At 56.6% G+C, this 16,011-nt stretch overlaps 1 protein-coding gene across 4 annotated transcripts in view; it reads left to right on the top strand.

Moving 5' to 3' along the window:
* ADGRL1 (adhesion G protein-coupled receptor L1) overlaps nt 1–16,011 on the top strand; it is a 50,736-nt gene that overhangs the window by 18,598 nt on the left and 16,127 nt on the right. Inside the window, exons 2-5 of one of the 4 annotated variants that reach the window (XM_059888482.1) lie at nt 419–581; nt 5,003–5,216; nt 10,085–10,194; nt 13,877–13,894. In XM_059888482.1, the coding sequence (XP_059744465.1) occupies nt 512–581; nt 5,003–5,216; nt 10,085–10,194; nt 13,877–13,894 (412 nt within the window). In that variant the 5' untranslated portion in view covers nt 419–511. 4 annotated transcript variants of the gene reach the window in all.

The raw sequence follows: 16,011 nt of genomic DNA on the forward strand, positions 1-16,011 counted from the left end.
GGGAGACGAACTGGCAGGGTCTCAATTTCAAGAGGCTTCCAGAGGGTTCTCCTCTGGGATGGAGGGTCTGGGGCCTGCCTGGGTGCAGGTGGGCCCTTCTTAACTGATACTGCCTGAAGAATTACCCCAGCCACCTGGGGAAGGGGGCACTGGCAGACCCCAGGAGGTGCTTCTGGGAGATTCAAGGTGCCCAAATGGGTGGGTCCACCTGTTGGGGTGGGGGGGTTGCAATGTGAGCCAGAGGCCTTGGAGGGGTCAGCCTCGCCCAGGGGTGCCGCTTCTGTCAGATACGGCCGGCTTGGTCCACCCCTCTCGGGGCAGCGGGCTAGAGGCCCTCGGGCACCTGCAGAAAGAGAGGGAATCTGCCCTCCTCCTCAGCCCGCCCTGCCCCCCGCCTCACTCTCCCTGTCCTCCACAGGCTGGTGGACCAGGCCGTGGTGCCCACCTGGTGATGCAGGGCGAGGCCCCCTGCACAGCCCACTGAGCTGAGAACGCACCCCTGGCCGCCGCCATGGCCCGCCTGGCCGCCGTGCTCTGGAGTCTCTGCGTCACAGCCATCCTCGTCACCTCAGCCACCCAAGGTAGGTGTTGAGGGGGCCGAGGCAGGGTAGAGGGGATGAAACCCCAAAATACCCCCGACCAGGGCTCCCCTGGTGGCTCAGCGGTAAAGAACCTGCCTGCCAGTGCAGGAGACCTGGGTTCAATCCCCGGATTGGGAAGATTCCCCTGGAGGAGGGCATGGGAACCCACTTTTTGCCTGGAGAATCCCATAGACAGAGGAGCCTGGTAGGCTACGGTCCGGAGGGTCGCAAAAGAGTCGGACATGACTTAGTGACTCAACCACCACAATCTCCTGATCCCTTGTTAAGAGAATCAGGCCCCCACCCAGCCTAAGTCTGGCAGACCCGGAGCAGAGAAAGACTTGGTGATCAGATACCCTGATTCAAGGGGTCCCCAAATCAGCCCCTCACCCCCAACCCAGAGCTCCAGGGCTTGTCCCGCCAGGGGTCCTAGGGCCTGGGATTTGGGCTGTGGCCTCCAGGACCAGGACAGGCCTTCCTGGTGAGGCTCTTCTGTCTCCTGTGTGTGTGTGTCTCTCTGTGATTACATCTCCGAGGCTCTCGCTGGGAAGAAGGCTTAATTAAAGCATGCCCGCTGACGTTTATTTAAAAACAACTAATTATCCGGCTCGGCCCTATGCTGGCCCTGGATCCCGCACACGCCACAATTAGTGCCCGGAGCCTACCCGCCCACCCTCGCCCGATTACTCAATTACTGTCCCTACGGTGGGCCCAGGCGGGGGCAAGGGCAGCGCGGGATGAGAAGCAGAGAGAGGAGGCCTGCCGGCTTCACCCTCGCCCTGGGGGTGCCCCCTGCCCCACTCTTCCCAGCCCTGTCTGGAGGCTGCTGGTGGTGAGCCCTGCTCACCAGCGCTCCCTCTCACAGAGAGCCTCAAAGGTAGAGGGGGCGTCATTCAGCCATGCCACCAGGCCTTGGCACTGCTCCGGCCAGCTGGCACCCTCCAATCCCACAGCACCCGTGTTCTCTGCCCGTCCAGGTCCTGCCCTACAGCCCCAGTGGGGCCGGGTGGGGCTGCTTCCACCCCCAGACCCATCTGAGCCAGCCCTCCACCCCCAGCCTCCTTCCCAGACCCAGGAAGGACTAAAATTAGATGTGGGAGCAGATGGCGCTGGAGGAACACATGTAAAACTTTTCCCCAAGTGGGACTCAACTCACCCCAAAAAACCCCGAGGGCCTGGCTGCCAACCCTGTTGGGCCCCCAGCTGGCATCAGAGGGACTAGATCGCAACACAGGGGGTCCGTCTGTCTCTGCTGCCAACGCACACTGGGACTTTCTCTCCATCCACCAGTGACAGTCTCCATGTTGGTGGCTTGGGACCCTGCTGTGTATCCCTGCTTCCCTCGGACCCCTGGCATAGGCCTGGCTGGGACCAGTGTGCAAGAAGGTGGCTGCCCCGGCAGGCGTGGATGGTGCTGAGCCCGCTCTGTCCCCCAGAGACGAGCTGCCTTAATCATCCTCCTGACAGTAGTAATCAGGGGCCTGTCTGCTCACTGCGGACCAGTTCTGCACCCCTCAGCAGAGGCCCGTGAGGTAGGCGTTGTTGGCTCCCTAGAATAGGAAGTAAGGGCACTGGGGTGGTCAGTGACTACGTGAAGCCACCAGCCAGGGAGTGGCTGCACTGGGATTTAAACCCTAACCACTGGGCTCCTGAGTCCCAGCTTGCAGTCCCTGAAAGGCACAGGAAGGGAGCTGACATGTGACAATGTAGCCCCTCCAAGAGCCAGGCACTCCCATGGCAAGTTCTTCCATTGTCATGGCAACCCTAGGAAGTTTCCCAAGTGAAAGCCAGGGCCCCCTCCCTGGGATGCCCTCACTGTCCACAGCACCTCCTTCCAGAACATCTTCTAGCACAGAAGCCTCCCAGTACATCCCTGGGCTGTGGTTTGCCCATTTTACAGATCCAGAAACAGGCCTGGTGAGGCACCAGCAGCAGCTGTCCAGACGAGAGTGTGCATGGGAATCACGGGTGGGTGTACCCATTTGGGGGCTCCTGGTTTCACCCCCGAGATTCGGGATCAGCAGGCCTGGGTCTAGGGGCACTCAGAATCTGCACTCTGAACACAGTGTGGATATGCCCAGGGCCACACTGGGAGGAACCCTGGCCCAAAGGACCCACCTGGCCTGTCAGCTGGGAAGTAGCAAAGTCAGGCTCTGTGGTTTCTTCCAGAACATGAGGACATTCCCTAATACACCCTCCCTGCTCTGTGCGTGGGGGTGGTGTGAAGTTAGAGAAGTGCCCCAGGCCACTCTCAGCTTTGATGATTTGCCTGAAGGATTCATGAAATTCACAAGCACCATTATTGTTGTTTACTCGATCAGTCGTGTCTGGCTCTTTGGGGACCCCATGGACTGTAGCCCACCAGACTTTGCCGCTGAGCCACAAGGGAAGACCATCCCTTGCGGTTATAGTTGATTACTGGTGGCTCAGATGGTAAAGATTCCTCCTGCCAATGCAGGAGACCCAGGTTCGATTCCGTGGTTGGGAAGATCCCCTGCAGAAGGAAATGGCAGCCCACTCCAGGATTCTTGGCTGGGAAATCCCACAAACAGGAGTTTGGCAGGCTACAGTCCATGGGGTCACAAAAGATTTAGACATGACGTAGTGACTAAACAACAACATCGTTGACTACAGTGAACTGATACAGATGAAAATCAGCCAGGAGAGGAGGGGCATGGGGCAACTTCGGGAAGGTTCTGTGCAGGTGGTTCCCTCCCAGTGCAGTCTCAGACAGCGGGAACTCTCTAGGCAACGATGAGCCACACCACGCATGTTATACTGCTAACCAGGGAAGCTCTTCTGAGCTTTGGTGTCCAGAGTCTTTACTGAGGCTCAGTCACATAGACATGGCTGGCCTCAATCTCCAGCCCCTCAAGAGGTCAGCTGATACATCACCCAAAACGCCTACCTGAAACCGCATTGTTAGTGAACTATATTTAATAGTTTGCTAGGACCGTCGTGACCAAGTGCCACAGACTGAGGGGCTGAAGCCACAGAAAGGTATTCCCTCCCAGTTCTAGAGGCCAGACGTCCAAGATCAAGGTGTCAGCAAGATTGGTTCCTTCTGAAGGCCACTGGGGAAGAGTCTATTCCAGGCCCTTCTCCTTGGCTCATAGGTGGTCATCATCTTCCTCCCTGCATCTCCACATCATCTTCCTTCTTTGTGTGCCTCTGGGTCCAAATTTCCTCTTTTTATAAGAACACCATTCATATTGGATTTGTTGTTGTTGTTCAGTCGTTCAGTCACATCCGACTATTTGCAACCCTATGGATTGAAGCACACCGGGCTTCCCTATCCTTCACCATCTCCCGGAGTTTGCTCAAACTCATGTCCATCGAGTTGGTGATGCCATCCAACCATGGCATCCTCTGTCAACCCCTTCTCCTCCTGCCTTCAATCTTTCCCAGTGTCAGGGTCTTTTCCAGTGAGTCAGTTCTTCGCATCAGGTGGCCAAAGTATTGGAGCTGCAGCTTCAACCTCAGTCCTTCCAATGAGCATTCAGGGTTGATTTCCTTTAGGATTGACTGGTTTGATCTCCTTGCTGTCCCAGGAACTCACGAGAGTCTTCTCCAACACCAGTTTGAAAGCTTCAATTCCTCGGCACTCATATTGGATTAGGGCCCACCTTAGTGGCCTCATTTTAACTTGAGTACCTCGGTAAAGATGCTATCTCTAAATCTGCTCGTATTCTAAGGCAGGGGTCCCTTTCCTGGGCTGCAGACCAGTAGTGATCCATGGTCTATTCGGAATCAGGCTGCAGAGCAGGAGGTGAGTGGTGGGCCAGCAAATGAAGCTTTATCTGTATTTACAGCTGCTCTGCATCATTTGCATTACCGCCTGAGCTCCACCTCCTATCAGATCAGCGGTGGCATTAATATTCTCATAGGAGCGTGAACGCTACTGTGAACTGTGCATTCAAGGGGTCTAGATTGCGCGCTGCTTATGAGAAACATCCGAAAACAATCGTCCCCATACCCCGTCCATGGAAAAAATTGTCTTCCATGAAACCAGTCCCTGGTACCAAAAAGGTTGGGGACCGCTGTTCTAAGATACTGGGGCTTAGGGCTTGATTTCAGCATCTGAATTGGTGGAGGGGGGAAGACCTGATTTAACCCATTAACAGTTCACACAGGCTATCCTGGCATGGCTCCAGGCCCCCAAGTAAAGACACTCTTCTCACAAAGGACACTAGAAGGGCTCATAGGACACGTCCCAGGAGCCAGACTCTTCTTGGGCTGGGCTAATGGCCTTACTACACAAGTGGGCACACCGAGAAGCCCATTTCACAGATGAGTAAACTGAGGTTCATACAGCCTGCAGGCCGATACAGTCAAGCTGGAGGTGGAGCCTCTTCAGTGGGGTTCTGTCCCACCCCTCCTGGGCCTGGTGGTGACCGACTCCCTCTCTCTTCTCCCTGCAGGCCTGAGCCGGGCTGGGCTCCCATTTGGGCTGATGCGCCGGGAGCTGGCATGTGAAGGCTACCCCATCGAGCTGCGGTGCCCGGGCAGCGACGTTATCATGGTGGAGAATGCCAACTATGGGCGCACAGATGACAAGATCTGCGACGCCGACCCTTTCCAGATGGAGAACGTGCAGTGCTACCTGCCGGATGCCTTCAAGATCATGTCCCAGAGGTGAGGGGCTCCAGGAGGAAGGGGTGACAGCAGTCCCGAGGGGCCCCAAATAAGGTGCCTGTCCTCTGCGCGCCCCATGGCCAGCACACCCTGTTCCCCTTCACCCTTCCTTGTGGGCATTCGACACATATTTCCTGAGCAGCTACTAGGGGCTAGGTGCCACGCAAACAGCCAGTAAGACCCAGCCCACCCCCTGCCAGCCTGTCACCTCCCCAAGCCGTACCCTTCGCCAAAAGCCCGTTGCCTCCAGACGCTCATCCTAAGATTAGCGGGGGCTTGCAGGGTAAGGGCCAGGGCAGGACAGGGGGCTGTGTCAGAGGAGCTGAGGGACAGCCCAGAGGGCTTCCCTGAGGAGGTGACATTAAACATGGACGGCAGAAGGTTATGTGCTTGTGTCAGAGAGAGGTGTGTGAGAATGTGAGGGAGTGAGGGAGTGTGAAGACTGTTCCTTTCTGTAAGTGTGTGTTTGAGTTGGGGGTGGGAGGTGTACAAAGCTACACACTCAAGCCAGACCACCTACAGCTCGTCAGCCCTTCCTTCAGATTTTACCCAGATTTAGGACTTCCCTGGTGGTCCAGTGGTTAAGAGTACGCCTGCCAATGCAGGGGACATGGGTTCAATCCCTGGTCCGGGAAGATCCTACATGCCACAGGGCAACTGATGCTGTGTGCCACAACTGCTGAGCCCATGTGCTACAACTGCTGAACCCATGTGCTACAACTGCTGAAGCCCGTGCACCTAGAGCCGGTGCTCTGGAACAAGAGAAGCCACCGCAGTGAGAAGCCCGAGCCCCACAGCTAGAGAGTAGCACTGTCGCCGCAACTAGAGAAAGCTAGCACACAGCAGTGAAGACCCAGTGCAGCCAGATTAAAAAAAAAAATTTTTTTTAACCCAGATTGATTGCTGCTGTTTCCACGCCAAACCCCCCACGGCTGCTTACAGCATGCTCTGCCCCCTCTCCTTGCCTTCTCTTGCCTGCCTGCTATAGTCTGTTCCCGCCATAGCAGCCAGAGAGCGCTTGTGAGCACTTGAGTCAGGTTCTGCCCTCCTATCAGATCCCTCCTTGGTGCCCACCTCACTCAGAGCAAAAGGCCTAAGTCCTCCTCAGGTCCACAAGGCCCTGGACACTCTGCAGCGTCCTCTCTAGTCCTCACCTTCTCCATGCTCCTCCTCACTGGATTTCAGTTACCTGGCCACTCCTTAGACTCATCACCCACCTCCTGCTAGGGGCTCCCTCAGGACCTTTGTGCTGGCTGTTCGCCCTGTCTGGAATCCTCTTCCCCAAAACCCACGTGACTCCTCCCTCCCCTTACTCAGGTTCTTTCATTTGAATTATGGTTTTTTGCTGCACCCCGCTACTAGGACGTGGGATCTTATTTCCTTGACCAGGAATTGAACCCACGCCCGCCGCACTGCATTAAAAGCACAGAGTCTTAACCACTGGACTGCCAGAGAAGTCCCCCATTCAGGGATTTTTTTTTTTTGGCCTGACTAGCCTCTTAATGAGGTCTACCTGACCACACTCTAAAATCACAGTGCCCCCGCCCCACTTCCCAGCCCCTTCTCTGTCTCTCTCTCTCCTAGTCTTGACTTCTGCCCACAGTTCATTGGCTGTATTGCCTCTTTATCATGTCTCTTTTACGTCTTCCCTCCCTGGGCTGTCAGCCCCACAGAGTGCTGTCTGTCTCCACCATGTCCGCAGCCAGCTACCCCACAGGCGCTCACTGAATTTTTGCCAAATGCCTGAGAGAGAGAGCAGGGTTCACTCCAGGACCCTGAGCAGAAAACTGGAAAAGGGGAGGCCTGGGGCCAGCTCCACAGCTCCTCAGGGATTCTAGAATCCCTCACTGGATGGGGCTTCCAGAAGCCTTCTGAGAGCTTGGGGCAGGGAATGGGCATGGTCAAGTGGCTCAGGTAGGTGGGCCGGGCTGGAACCACATCACCCTCTCACTTCCACCATTTCTTTCTCAAACATCTACTCTCAGGACTTCCCTGGTGGTCCAGTGGTTAAGGCTCTGAGCTTCCACTGCAGTGGGCATGGGTTTGATGCCTGGTCAGGGGCTTCCCAGGTGGTGCTAGTGGTAAAGAACCCACCAGCCAATGCAGGAGACATAAGAGACATGGGTTCGATCCCTGGGTTGGGAAGATCCCCTGGAGGAGGGCACGGCAACCCACTCCAGTATTCTTTGGGGACTTCCCTGGTAGCTCAGACGGTAAAGAATCTGCCTGCAATGCAGGAGACCTGGGTTCAGTCTCTGGGTCGGGAAGATCCCTGGAGAGGGGAATGGCAACCCACTCCAGTATTATTGCCTGGAGAATCCCCATGGACAGAGGAGCCTGGTGGGTTATAGTCCATAGGGTCACATAGAGTAAGACACAACCGAAGCAACTTAGCACAGAGAAATAAGGTCCAGTGGTGTGGCAAAACACACAGAAAACAAAAAACTATTTCCCTGAAGCAATCTTCTCCCTCTTCCCTAATTTCCATCTCCCAACACCCCTGCATGGACCATCCCAGTCCAGCCTCCCTTTTCTCCTACCCACTGCCTCTCCAGATCCTCCCTGCCCACTTTACTCGGACCAGCCTCAGGGTCTATGGTGGTTTTCGCCATCTCCCCAAGTTGCTTGCACAGAAACTCGCCTAGTTTCCGACGCCCATGGGGTCTCAATTCTGGGGCAGAGGGGTGGGGGACACAGTAGTGCGGTCACTGGGGCCGAGCGAACGTGATGAGGCCACTGCCCCCACTGTCGTCACATGTGGAGACTCTACGTTAGTTCAGGGTCCAGCTCTGTGACTCTGACAGAGACACCCCAGGGTAAGTACAGTGGCCTAAACAGGATCAGCTTCCTAGGTGAGGCTAGTGGTAATGAACCTGCCTGCCAATGCAGGAGATGTAAGAGAGACAGGGTCTGTCCCTGGGTTGGGAAAACCCCCTGGAGGAGGGCATGGCTACCCACTCCCGTATTCTTGCCTGGAGAGTCCCATGGACAGGGGAGCCTGGTGGGTTACAGTCCATAGGATTGTAAACAGTCAAACACAACTAAAGGGACTTAGCTCACAAACAGGATCAGAACTGAAAAGACCTTCAGCACCTGCTTCTATCTGAGTACTGAAACCCCGCCCCCTACTTCCACCCCAGGGCCACTCCCTTAAAGGCTACATCATACCCACTCTCACCTTCTGGGTTAGAACTCAAGTCACAGGCACTTCCCAGCAGGGGAGGCTGGACATGTGGTTTTTCCAGGAAGGCCAGCATTTCTGTGTTTTTCTTTTTGTTTTCATAGAGGCGAAATCCACATAACAAAAGATGCACCATTTTAAAGTGAACAGTTCAGTGGCATTAATTACATTCACGATATTGTGCAATCTCTGCCTCTGTCAAGTTCCAGAACATTTTCATCACCTCAAAAGGAAACTCCATCACCCTGAGCAGTCACTCCCCACCCCCCTCCCCTCCCCTGAGTCCCTGGCAACCACTAATCTACTTTCTGTCTCTGGATTTGCCTGTTTTGGACATTTCATATAAATAGAACTGTGAAACACGTGGCCTCAGGCTGGCTTCTCTCACTGAGCATGATGTTTTCAGGGCTCATCCATGGTGTAGTATTAGCGCTTCCTTCCTTTTTATGGCCGAATAATGCTCCACTGTGTGGGTAAGCTGTGCTCCATTTATCCACTCATTCGCCCGTGGGTTGTCTCTACCTTTTGGTGATTGTGTGAATGATGCTGCTGTGAACATTCATATACAAGCAGTTGTACACAAATACACCTTCAGTGTTGCAGGAGATGAACGGACCTGCTTTCAGTTCTTTGGGTCATAGGTAACAAAGTCTCTGTTTAACCATCTGAGCTCAGTGTTATATATATTTTTAAATTTATATATTTTTAATTGAAGGATAATTGCTTTACAATATTGTGTTGGTTCTGCCATACATCGACATGCATCAGCCATACGTATACATATGTCCTCTCCCTCTTGAACCTCCCTCCCACCTCCCATCAGTGTTATATTTTTGAAAAGGGGAGGTGAGGAGTGTGGGTATGAGCAGATGCTCATGAGTTAAGCACTCATTGGTTAAGAGCAGGATTGAAGTGAAGACGCAGGAGCCCCCTCTGCCTCATACCTGTCAGGAAGCCCCCCCACAACCAAACCACTTCTTTCACACCTACAGTCAAGGTGCTGTCCTGCGCAGCCAAGACTCAGCTGCTCCAGGAAACAGAGACCTTGACCGTGGGTATAGACAGCAGAGAAGAAACATCTTTTTGTTGTTGCTAAGTAGACTTCCCATCGCGTGGTAGCCAGACTCCTGAGAAGTTGACAGGGACTTGGGGGAGTTCCGCATGGGGAACCGAGGATGGTTTCAGCATGAAGGGACGACTCTGCCCCTCTCTGGTTGCAGAGCCTTGCGGCAGCTCTGTCCAAAAGGTGGGACATGTCAAGACGTGGTATGAGGTGGCAAGCACTGAGCATTTCATCAGTGTTCACAAAGATACCACCTTGTATGTATGGCTTCACATCTTATTGAACAAAGGACAGGTTTTATGGTCAATTTATGGGAAAAAAAGAGACGTAATGGCACAGGTGACACTCAGGAGGAAAGTGATGAAGGGTGACTGGAAAAACATTTTATGGAGTGACCCTCTGGCATAGCCTTGAGCTTCCTGCTGTGCCAGGCCTGAGAATAGAAGACTCCTATCTGGAAGGAGAGAGCAGACAGGAGGCAGAAAACAACATCCACATACGGCCCCTGGCATGGTCACCGTGGTTCCTTCCCCAAGTGGAGATGTCCCTTCCTCTCCTGAGCCTGGGCCTCCCCCGCCCAGTTCCAGGCTCGTCTTTTCCCAACCCCCCATCTCTCCTCCACAGGTGTAACAACCGCACCCAGTGTGTGGTGGTCGCTGGCTCCGACGCCTTTCCGGACCCCTGCCCTGGGACCTACAAGTACCTGGAGGTGCAGTACGACTGTGTCCCCTACAGTGAGTCATCTTGTTCCTCACGCGACATGGGCCCTTCCCCCTCCCAGAAGCAAGTGAGGAGGAGACACCTTGAACACACACACACACACACTCACACACACACACACACACACACACAAGGCCCAGCTGGGCCAGGAACACAGGGATGGCTGGACCCGCTCCCCCCCTCACAGATTCTCTTTGCTCTGACTCCCTTGTCCACACCGCTGTCTGCCCCACCCCCACCCCCACCCTTGACTCTGTCCCCATCCACTGGGCACCTTCTCCAGCTCCTGTTACTCTGGCCTGCTCACCCTGCTTCTTCACCTGCCCTTGGCTTATTTATACACTTCAAGGCCGCACCCAAATACTCCACTTGGCACACTTATTATCTCTCCTCTCCCCGGACCTTGACCTCACTGCCGTCTAATTCCTCCTCCCCTGCTCTTCCCACATCCCTTCCCTTCCTGACCACCTCTTACACACATGCTCTTCCCTCTAACCCCACTTCCTCTCAGCTCCCTCTCCTTTTTCTTATCCTTCTCACTCCTCACAGGCCCCCACTCTTGCCCCTTCCCAATCCTGGAAGCTACCCATAGACAAGCAGGTCATCCTCTGAGGCCTGGCAGCAGATCTCATGTGAAGGGCTAGGGGCAGCTTCCACAGATTCTTAACTCTTGGTTGGTTTGCCTGTTAGCATGCCAGTACTTCCTTTCTGCACAGGAAGTGCTGCCATGTTGGACTGAGGGTGGTACCCAGGCATCCTGAGGAAGGTGATCTGGGGAGCCAGGGGCCTTCCATTCTTGCACCCAACTAAAGGAAGCAAACCATCAACAGGGTCTCTCCTCCTCAGCACCCCACCCTTAACATGGCCCTTCTTTCCAGCCCTCATGCTCCCCCAACCCTTCCTCATCATCCATTCCCTCCTCTCCACCCCCAGCTTCATGTAGCCAACCTGAAGGTAGGGCCCTCTGGGCAGAGGGGGGAGGAGGCAGGGCCACCAGGGTGTCTTGAGTGTGGGGGGCAGGGGCGGGGGAGCAGGAGGCCCTGTGACTCTCTCTCCTCTCCCCTCCCACCCCAGCCTTCCCCCCAACCTTTGATTTCTCCTCGCAGGTGACCGCAGATGTGCTGGGGGAGATAAGAGCCTCATGTGCTTCCATAGCTTTCTTCTTTTACTCCTTACCCTTTCCTTTCAGCGACCGAGGCCTCCAGTCACCGCCTGAGGGGGACGCCCATCTGATCCTTGAAGCCTCCCCACAGCACTGGGGACACTGCCCACCCCCTGTGGGCTGGGGCAGCAGGGGAAGGGGGACAGGAGTTGGGGAGCACAGCACAGTGGAAAAATCTAGACTGGGTTCGAGGTTCAGCCCCGGCCCTTGGGTTTTCTGGCTCGGAAACTGGAGCAAATGACTTAAATTTCTCTGGGCCGCTGCAGAAGAAGGCAAGAGTCTGGGAGGTCATGTGTGCAAGGCGCCCAGCCCAGGGCCCGCCACAGAGCCCAGTCGTGGTGGCAAAGTGCTGGATGTAAACTCCCCCCACAGGGCAGAGACCTCATCTTCAACCCCCTCCCCAGCGCCCAGACCCAAGCCTGGTTCGGGATGTGCTCAGTAATGGTTTGGGTGCCCTTTCAATCCAGCTGAGCCTACACCTCCCTCTGTGACGCTGGGAGGGGATCAAACACCTCTGAGATGCTGCCAGGACTCCGGAGAACGTGGGTAAAGAGCTCTCTGTGCACCCCCAGCGGGAGATGTGAAGGAAACTGCACCCGTTCTGTTTACTTCACTTCATTGAAGTCGTGTTGCTTCACTTCATTGAACCTGTTTCCTCATTTATAGACAGGATTCTCGAAACGCTGCCAGAGGGGTGCTTAGCTCGCTTCCTGGCGCCTAATAAGCGCTGAGCACTTAGTAGTCGTTGCTTTTCTTTTGACCACTCACCATGACTTTTACCAATTATTATTGCTATTGGTAATCAAAAATAAAACTAACACCAGCTGACAAGCCCAGTTTCTCCTGAGACCAGGCAGATAAAAAGCAGGGGGGGGGAAAATCTCTTGGTCCAAGTGGCGTGCAAAAGCAAGTGGGAAAAAAAAACAAAAACAAATGAGTGGATACTATGCAGGTACAGAAGTAGGGAAGAGGTGTAGAGACTTCCTAGAGCTGAACCTCCGAGTGTGGGTGGGAGGGCATGACCCACAGAGACCAGGAGGGCTCAGGGAATGGGCAGCCCCCAGTCTGATGGGAGAGAGCTACCTTGAGCCCTGGGAGAGGCAGTGGCACACGCGCTTGGGTGCGCATGCACACACACACATTCTCACACTCACTAACACGGAGGATGTATCTGGGGGGCTGGGCTAACTCCTGGTCCCAGAAGAAGAGGGCTGGCATTCCAAGGGTGATGGAAGCCAGGCCACCAAACAGGGAGGCCTGGCACTCACTTAGCCCCAGACTCTGAGCACCTCCTGTGTACCAGGCTCTGGGAGAGGCGCTGGGAAGGGAGTCAGACACTGCCCTTCCCGGCAGACAGGTGGCAGGAGAGCGAGGCCCAGGTCAGAGGTTCCTAAGGGGCCAGGGGGCCCAGAGCCTGGAGGGGGCACAGCCTGGGCAGCCCCTCTTGCCATGGGCTTCAGAGGCTGGGGTGACCCCAGTGCTGGTCGGGGGTGGGTGCGGGGCTACCATGGGAATGGAGCAGTGGGTGTGTGGGGCACCCCCCACCTCCCCTGGCACACGGACCTGACAGGCCCGACTAACGCTGGATTTGCCTTGCAGCTGAGCACAGTTTAACCCGTGCCCCCTTCCTCCCCAGGTGCTGCCCGCCTGCCCATCCCAGCTGTGGGCTGGGGAGCTCCCAGCTCCTGGGCCCCCAGGGGGGAGCTGGGCAGAGAGACTGAGCCTCGGGCTTGCCCCCGGGGGAGCGGGGGAGCGTGTCTGTGGCCCCTCCTGCTGTCCTGCCCGTCTGTGATGTCGCCCCCAGCCCAGCCTCTTCCCTCTCTGCCTCGTCTCCCCGATGGGGCTCTTGGAGGCCCCGGGCTCCGCCTGTCTGCCTCTCCATCGTTCTGTGTCCGACCTGCCACCCTCTCTCTGTGTTGGCTTCCGGGTGGGGGTGGGGTTCCGAGGGTTTGGGGAAACGCAGCTGGACTCTTTTTAAGGCCAGCACAGAAGAGGAGGGCATCCTGCGTGTCTTCTCTGTGGTGCTCCCAGGCTGAGGGTGGCACTGAATCCCCTCCTGGGCCCCCGGTTCTAGCACAAGGGCAGCAGGCAGGGCTGGAGGGGACCAAGGGGTTCCTCCACCCCCACCATCCCTTCCTGGTGGCCCCTGGAGCGGAGCTGCCTACCGGCTGGGGCTTCCCCTCCCCAGCCTTGCTGCACTGGGGGTGCCCCCTCCGGGCTGAGGGCTCTGTCCGTCTGCCTACCTGTATGCCCCCTCTCCCTGCCCCCAACCCGTGTCTCTCTCGGTCTCTGTCCTCCCGTGTGTCTCCCTCCTCCCTGTGACTGTCTTCCCGACATCCTCCCTAGGAGGAAAGGACATGGGGGCGGGGGCTGCTCTACCTTCGGGGTTGGGGAACCAGGAGTGAGGAAAAGAAAGGAAAAGGGGGCGTGTTGCCAGAAAAGAAACGAAAGCAATTTAATCTTTTTTTTTTCTCTTTTTTTCTTGCACATTTTTTTTTTCAATTTGTTTTCTCTCTCTCTTCCGATGCTTAAAGTAGAAGTGGAGCAGAAAGGTAAACGCACTGTTACCAATGCTAACCCCTAACTCAGACTTTGTTTTACCTGTACCACACTTATGTGACCTGCCCTCCCCTCCAGCCCCTTCTTCTACCCCCCACCCCCCAACTTGGTCCAGTCGCTCCCCACCCCACCCCGGTGTCCCCCCACTGGTGGGGCCAGCCCTGGTGCGACCAGGCAACTCCACCCTCCAGACACCCAAGGGAGCTTCTCTGAGCTCGGGCAGGACCTTCTGCTCTCTCTACCTCTGTCTCTCTCTCCTCTCACTCTGTCTGTCTCTCCCTGTCCCTCCTTTCTAGTCCCTGGCCCCTGCAGGGGTGGGGGGGGAACCTGACCTTCTCTCATACTTCTTTTGCCTCCTTCAGGAGAAGTCTATAAGCATCCAGGGTGGGTGGGGAGAGAGGGACCCTCTTCCCTGGCTCCCGACTAGGGGCGGAGGGCACCGGGGAGCCGGCTGTCTTCTCTTTTCTTCCTGCCCCAACTTTTGTGTCTGGTTCAGGGGAGGCGGGAGGGAGGGCACACCTTTGTTTTCCTTTTGGGGAGCAGATTACCTCCTCCTTCTCCTCCTCCTCTCTCTCTATTTCTCTCTCTCTCTCTCTCTCTCTCTCTCTCTCTGGCTCCTGGTGGTTTAAGTTCCTTCTGGTTTGGCGTTTCCAAGGCCCAGAGCTGTTTCGGAGCACGGAGCACCAGTTTTCCCCACCCCCACCCCATCCTCCACCAGCGGGGGGTGGTGGGGGGCAGCCCCTGGGGAGAGGGGTGTGAGTTGCCCCCAGCCCGGGGAGGGCGCCTGCCAGATCACTGGGGGGCCCGAGGGGGCGGGGGTGGGCCTCACGGTTGGGGGAGCGAGGGGCGGGGGAGCGTTTGTTTGTTTTTTTTTTTTTTGGTTCTGAAATACTTGCGAAGCTGCAGTCAGGGTTTCTTCTGGGCTGTTGTGGTTAGAGGACCAGAGAGAGGGGGGCGGGGGAGGCACAGGCTGGGTCTGGGGGCTTCCGTGAGCACCGTAATTTCCACGGCGGTAGGGAGGGCGGCTGGGCTGGACTTGGCTGTCGTGGAGGGCCACCGCCTCCCCTGGAAGTCGTGGGAAATGGACAGCGCTGAGGCGGGGATGGGAGAGATGACCTTTTGGGATCACATTGGCCTTGAAATTACGGTGGTCAGTGGAGCGTCCCCTTTGAGGGAGGCAGGGCGGGGTCCCTCCGAGCTGCTCCCCTCCCCCTTGTCCCTCCCCCCATCTCATAGAGGCCTGGGCCACCAGCCCACCGCCCTGCCCCTCACTGCACCCCACCACTCTCTCCCTCTCTCTTTCCTGGAGTCTCTCCGCCCAGCACCAGACACTCTTCTTGCAGGCCCGGTGGTGGTCGGACACGCAGCCTGGGATCTTTTCTCTTCAAGGGACGGGTGGGAGGAGGCTGGAGGGCAGAGAAGGCTTTGGGAGCTTGGCGCTGGGGCAGGGTCCTTGCTGGCAAAGGCCCCGAGCAGGCCCTTCCTCATCTTCTCCCCCTTCCCCCAGGGTAACCTCTAACCACGTTTTCCTTCTCCATGCCCTGCCCACCAGGCCGGGCTCTGAGACCTCCCACTGCCCACCCCCCCTACACACACACACACACACATACAAACACATCTGTCAGGCGTCACAAAGGTGGCTGGGGGGCCTGGCTTGGGGAGAGGGAAGACCCAGGCACAGGAGAAAAGGGCAGAGGCCAGTGGGCTGGACAGAAGGTGCAGGCTAACCCCTCAGGGCACTGGGAACACAGCGCTAGAGCCCCAGGCTTCCCTCCCCTTCCTAAAGCAGGGCATGCACCTGGCTGCTTTGTGACCCAAGACCCCTGGATCAGAAAGTCCCTGACACTGTGGCGGGCGGGCTGGAATCCCCAGCCACCCACCTAACCCTGCTGAAGAATGGGGCTGGAATTGGAATGAGGAATGGTTCCTGGCCAAGGCCCTCTAGCCACTGGGGCCACGCCCCTCCCCAAGCCAGCACCAAGTCCCAGCCCTCTCTTGTCCCCTCGGGCCGGCTGCTTTGGTGACAGGCCAAGCAGGAGCAGAGAATTCACTACAAACTCTCACCCCGGCCGGTCCTCAGGTTCTGCTAGTCGGGCGGCGCCGAGAGGGA

Source organism: Bos taurus, chromosome 7 (genome assembly GCF_002263795.3).
Source record: "Bos taurus isolate L1 Dominette 01449 registration number 42190680 breed Hereford chromosome 7, ARS-UCD2.0, whole genome shotgun sequence".
Taxonomy (NCBI): domain Eukaryota; kingdom Metazoa; phylum Chordata; class Mammalia; order Artiodactyla; family Bovidae; genus Bos; species Bos taurus.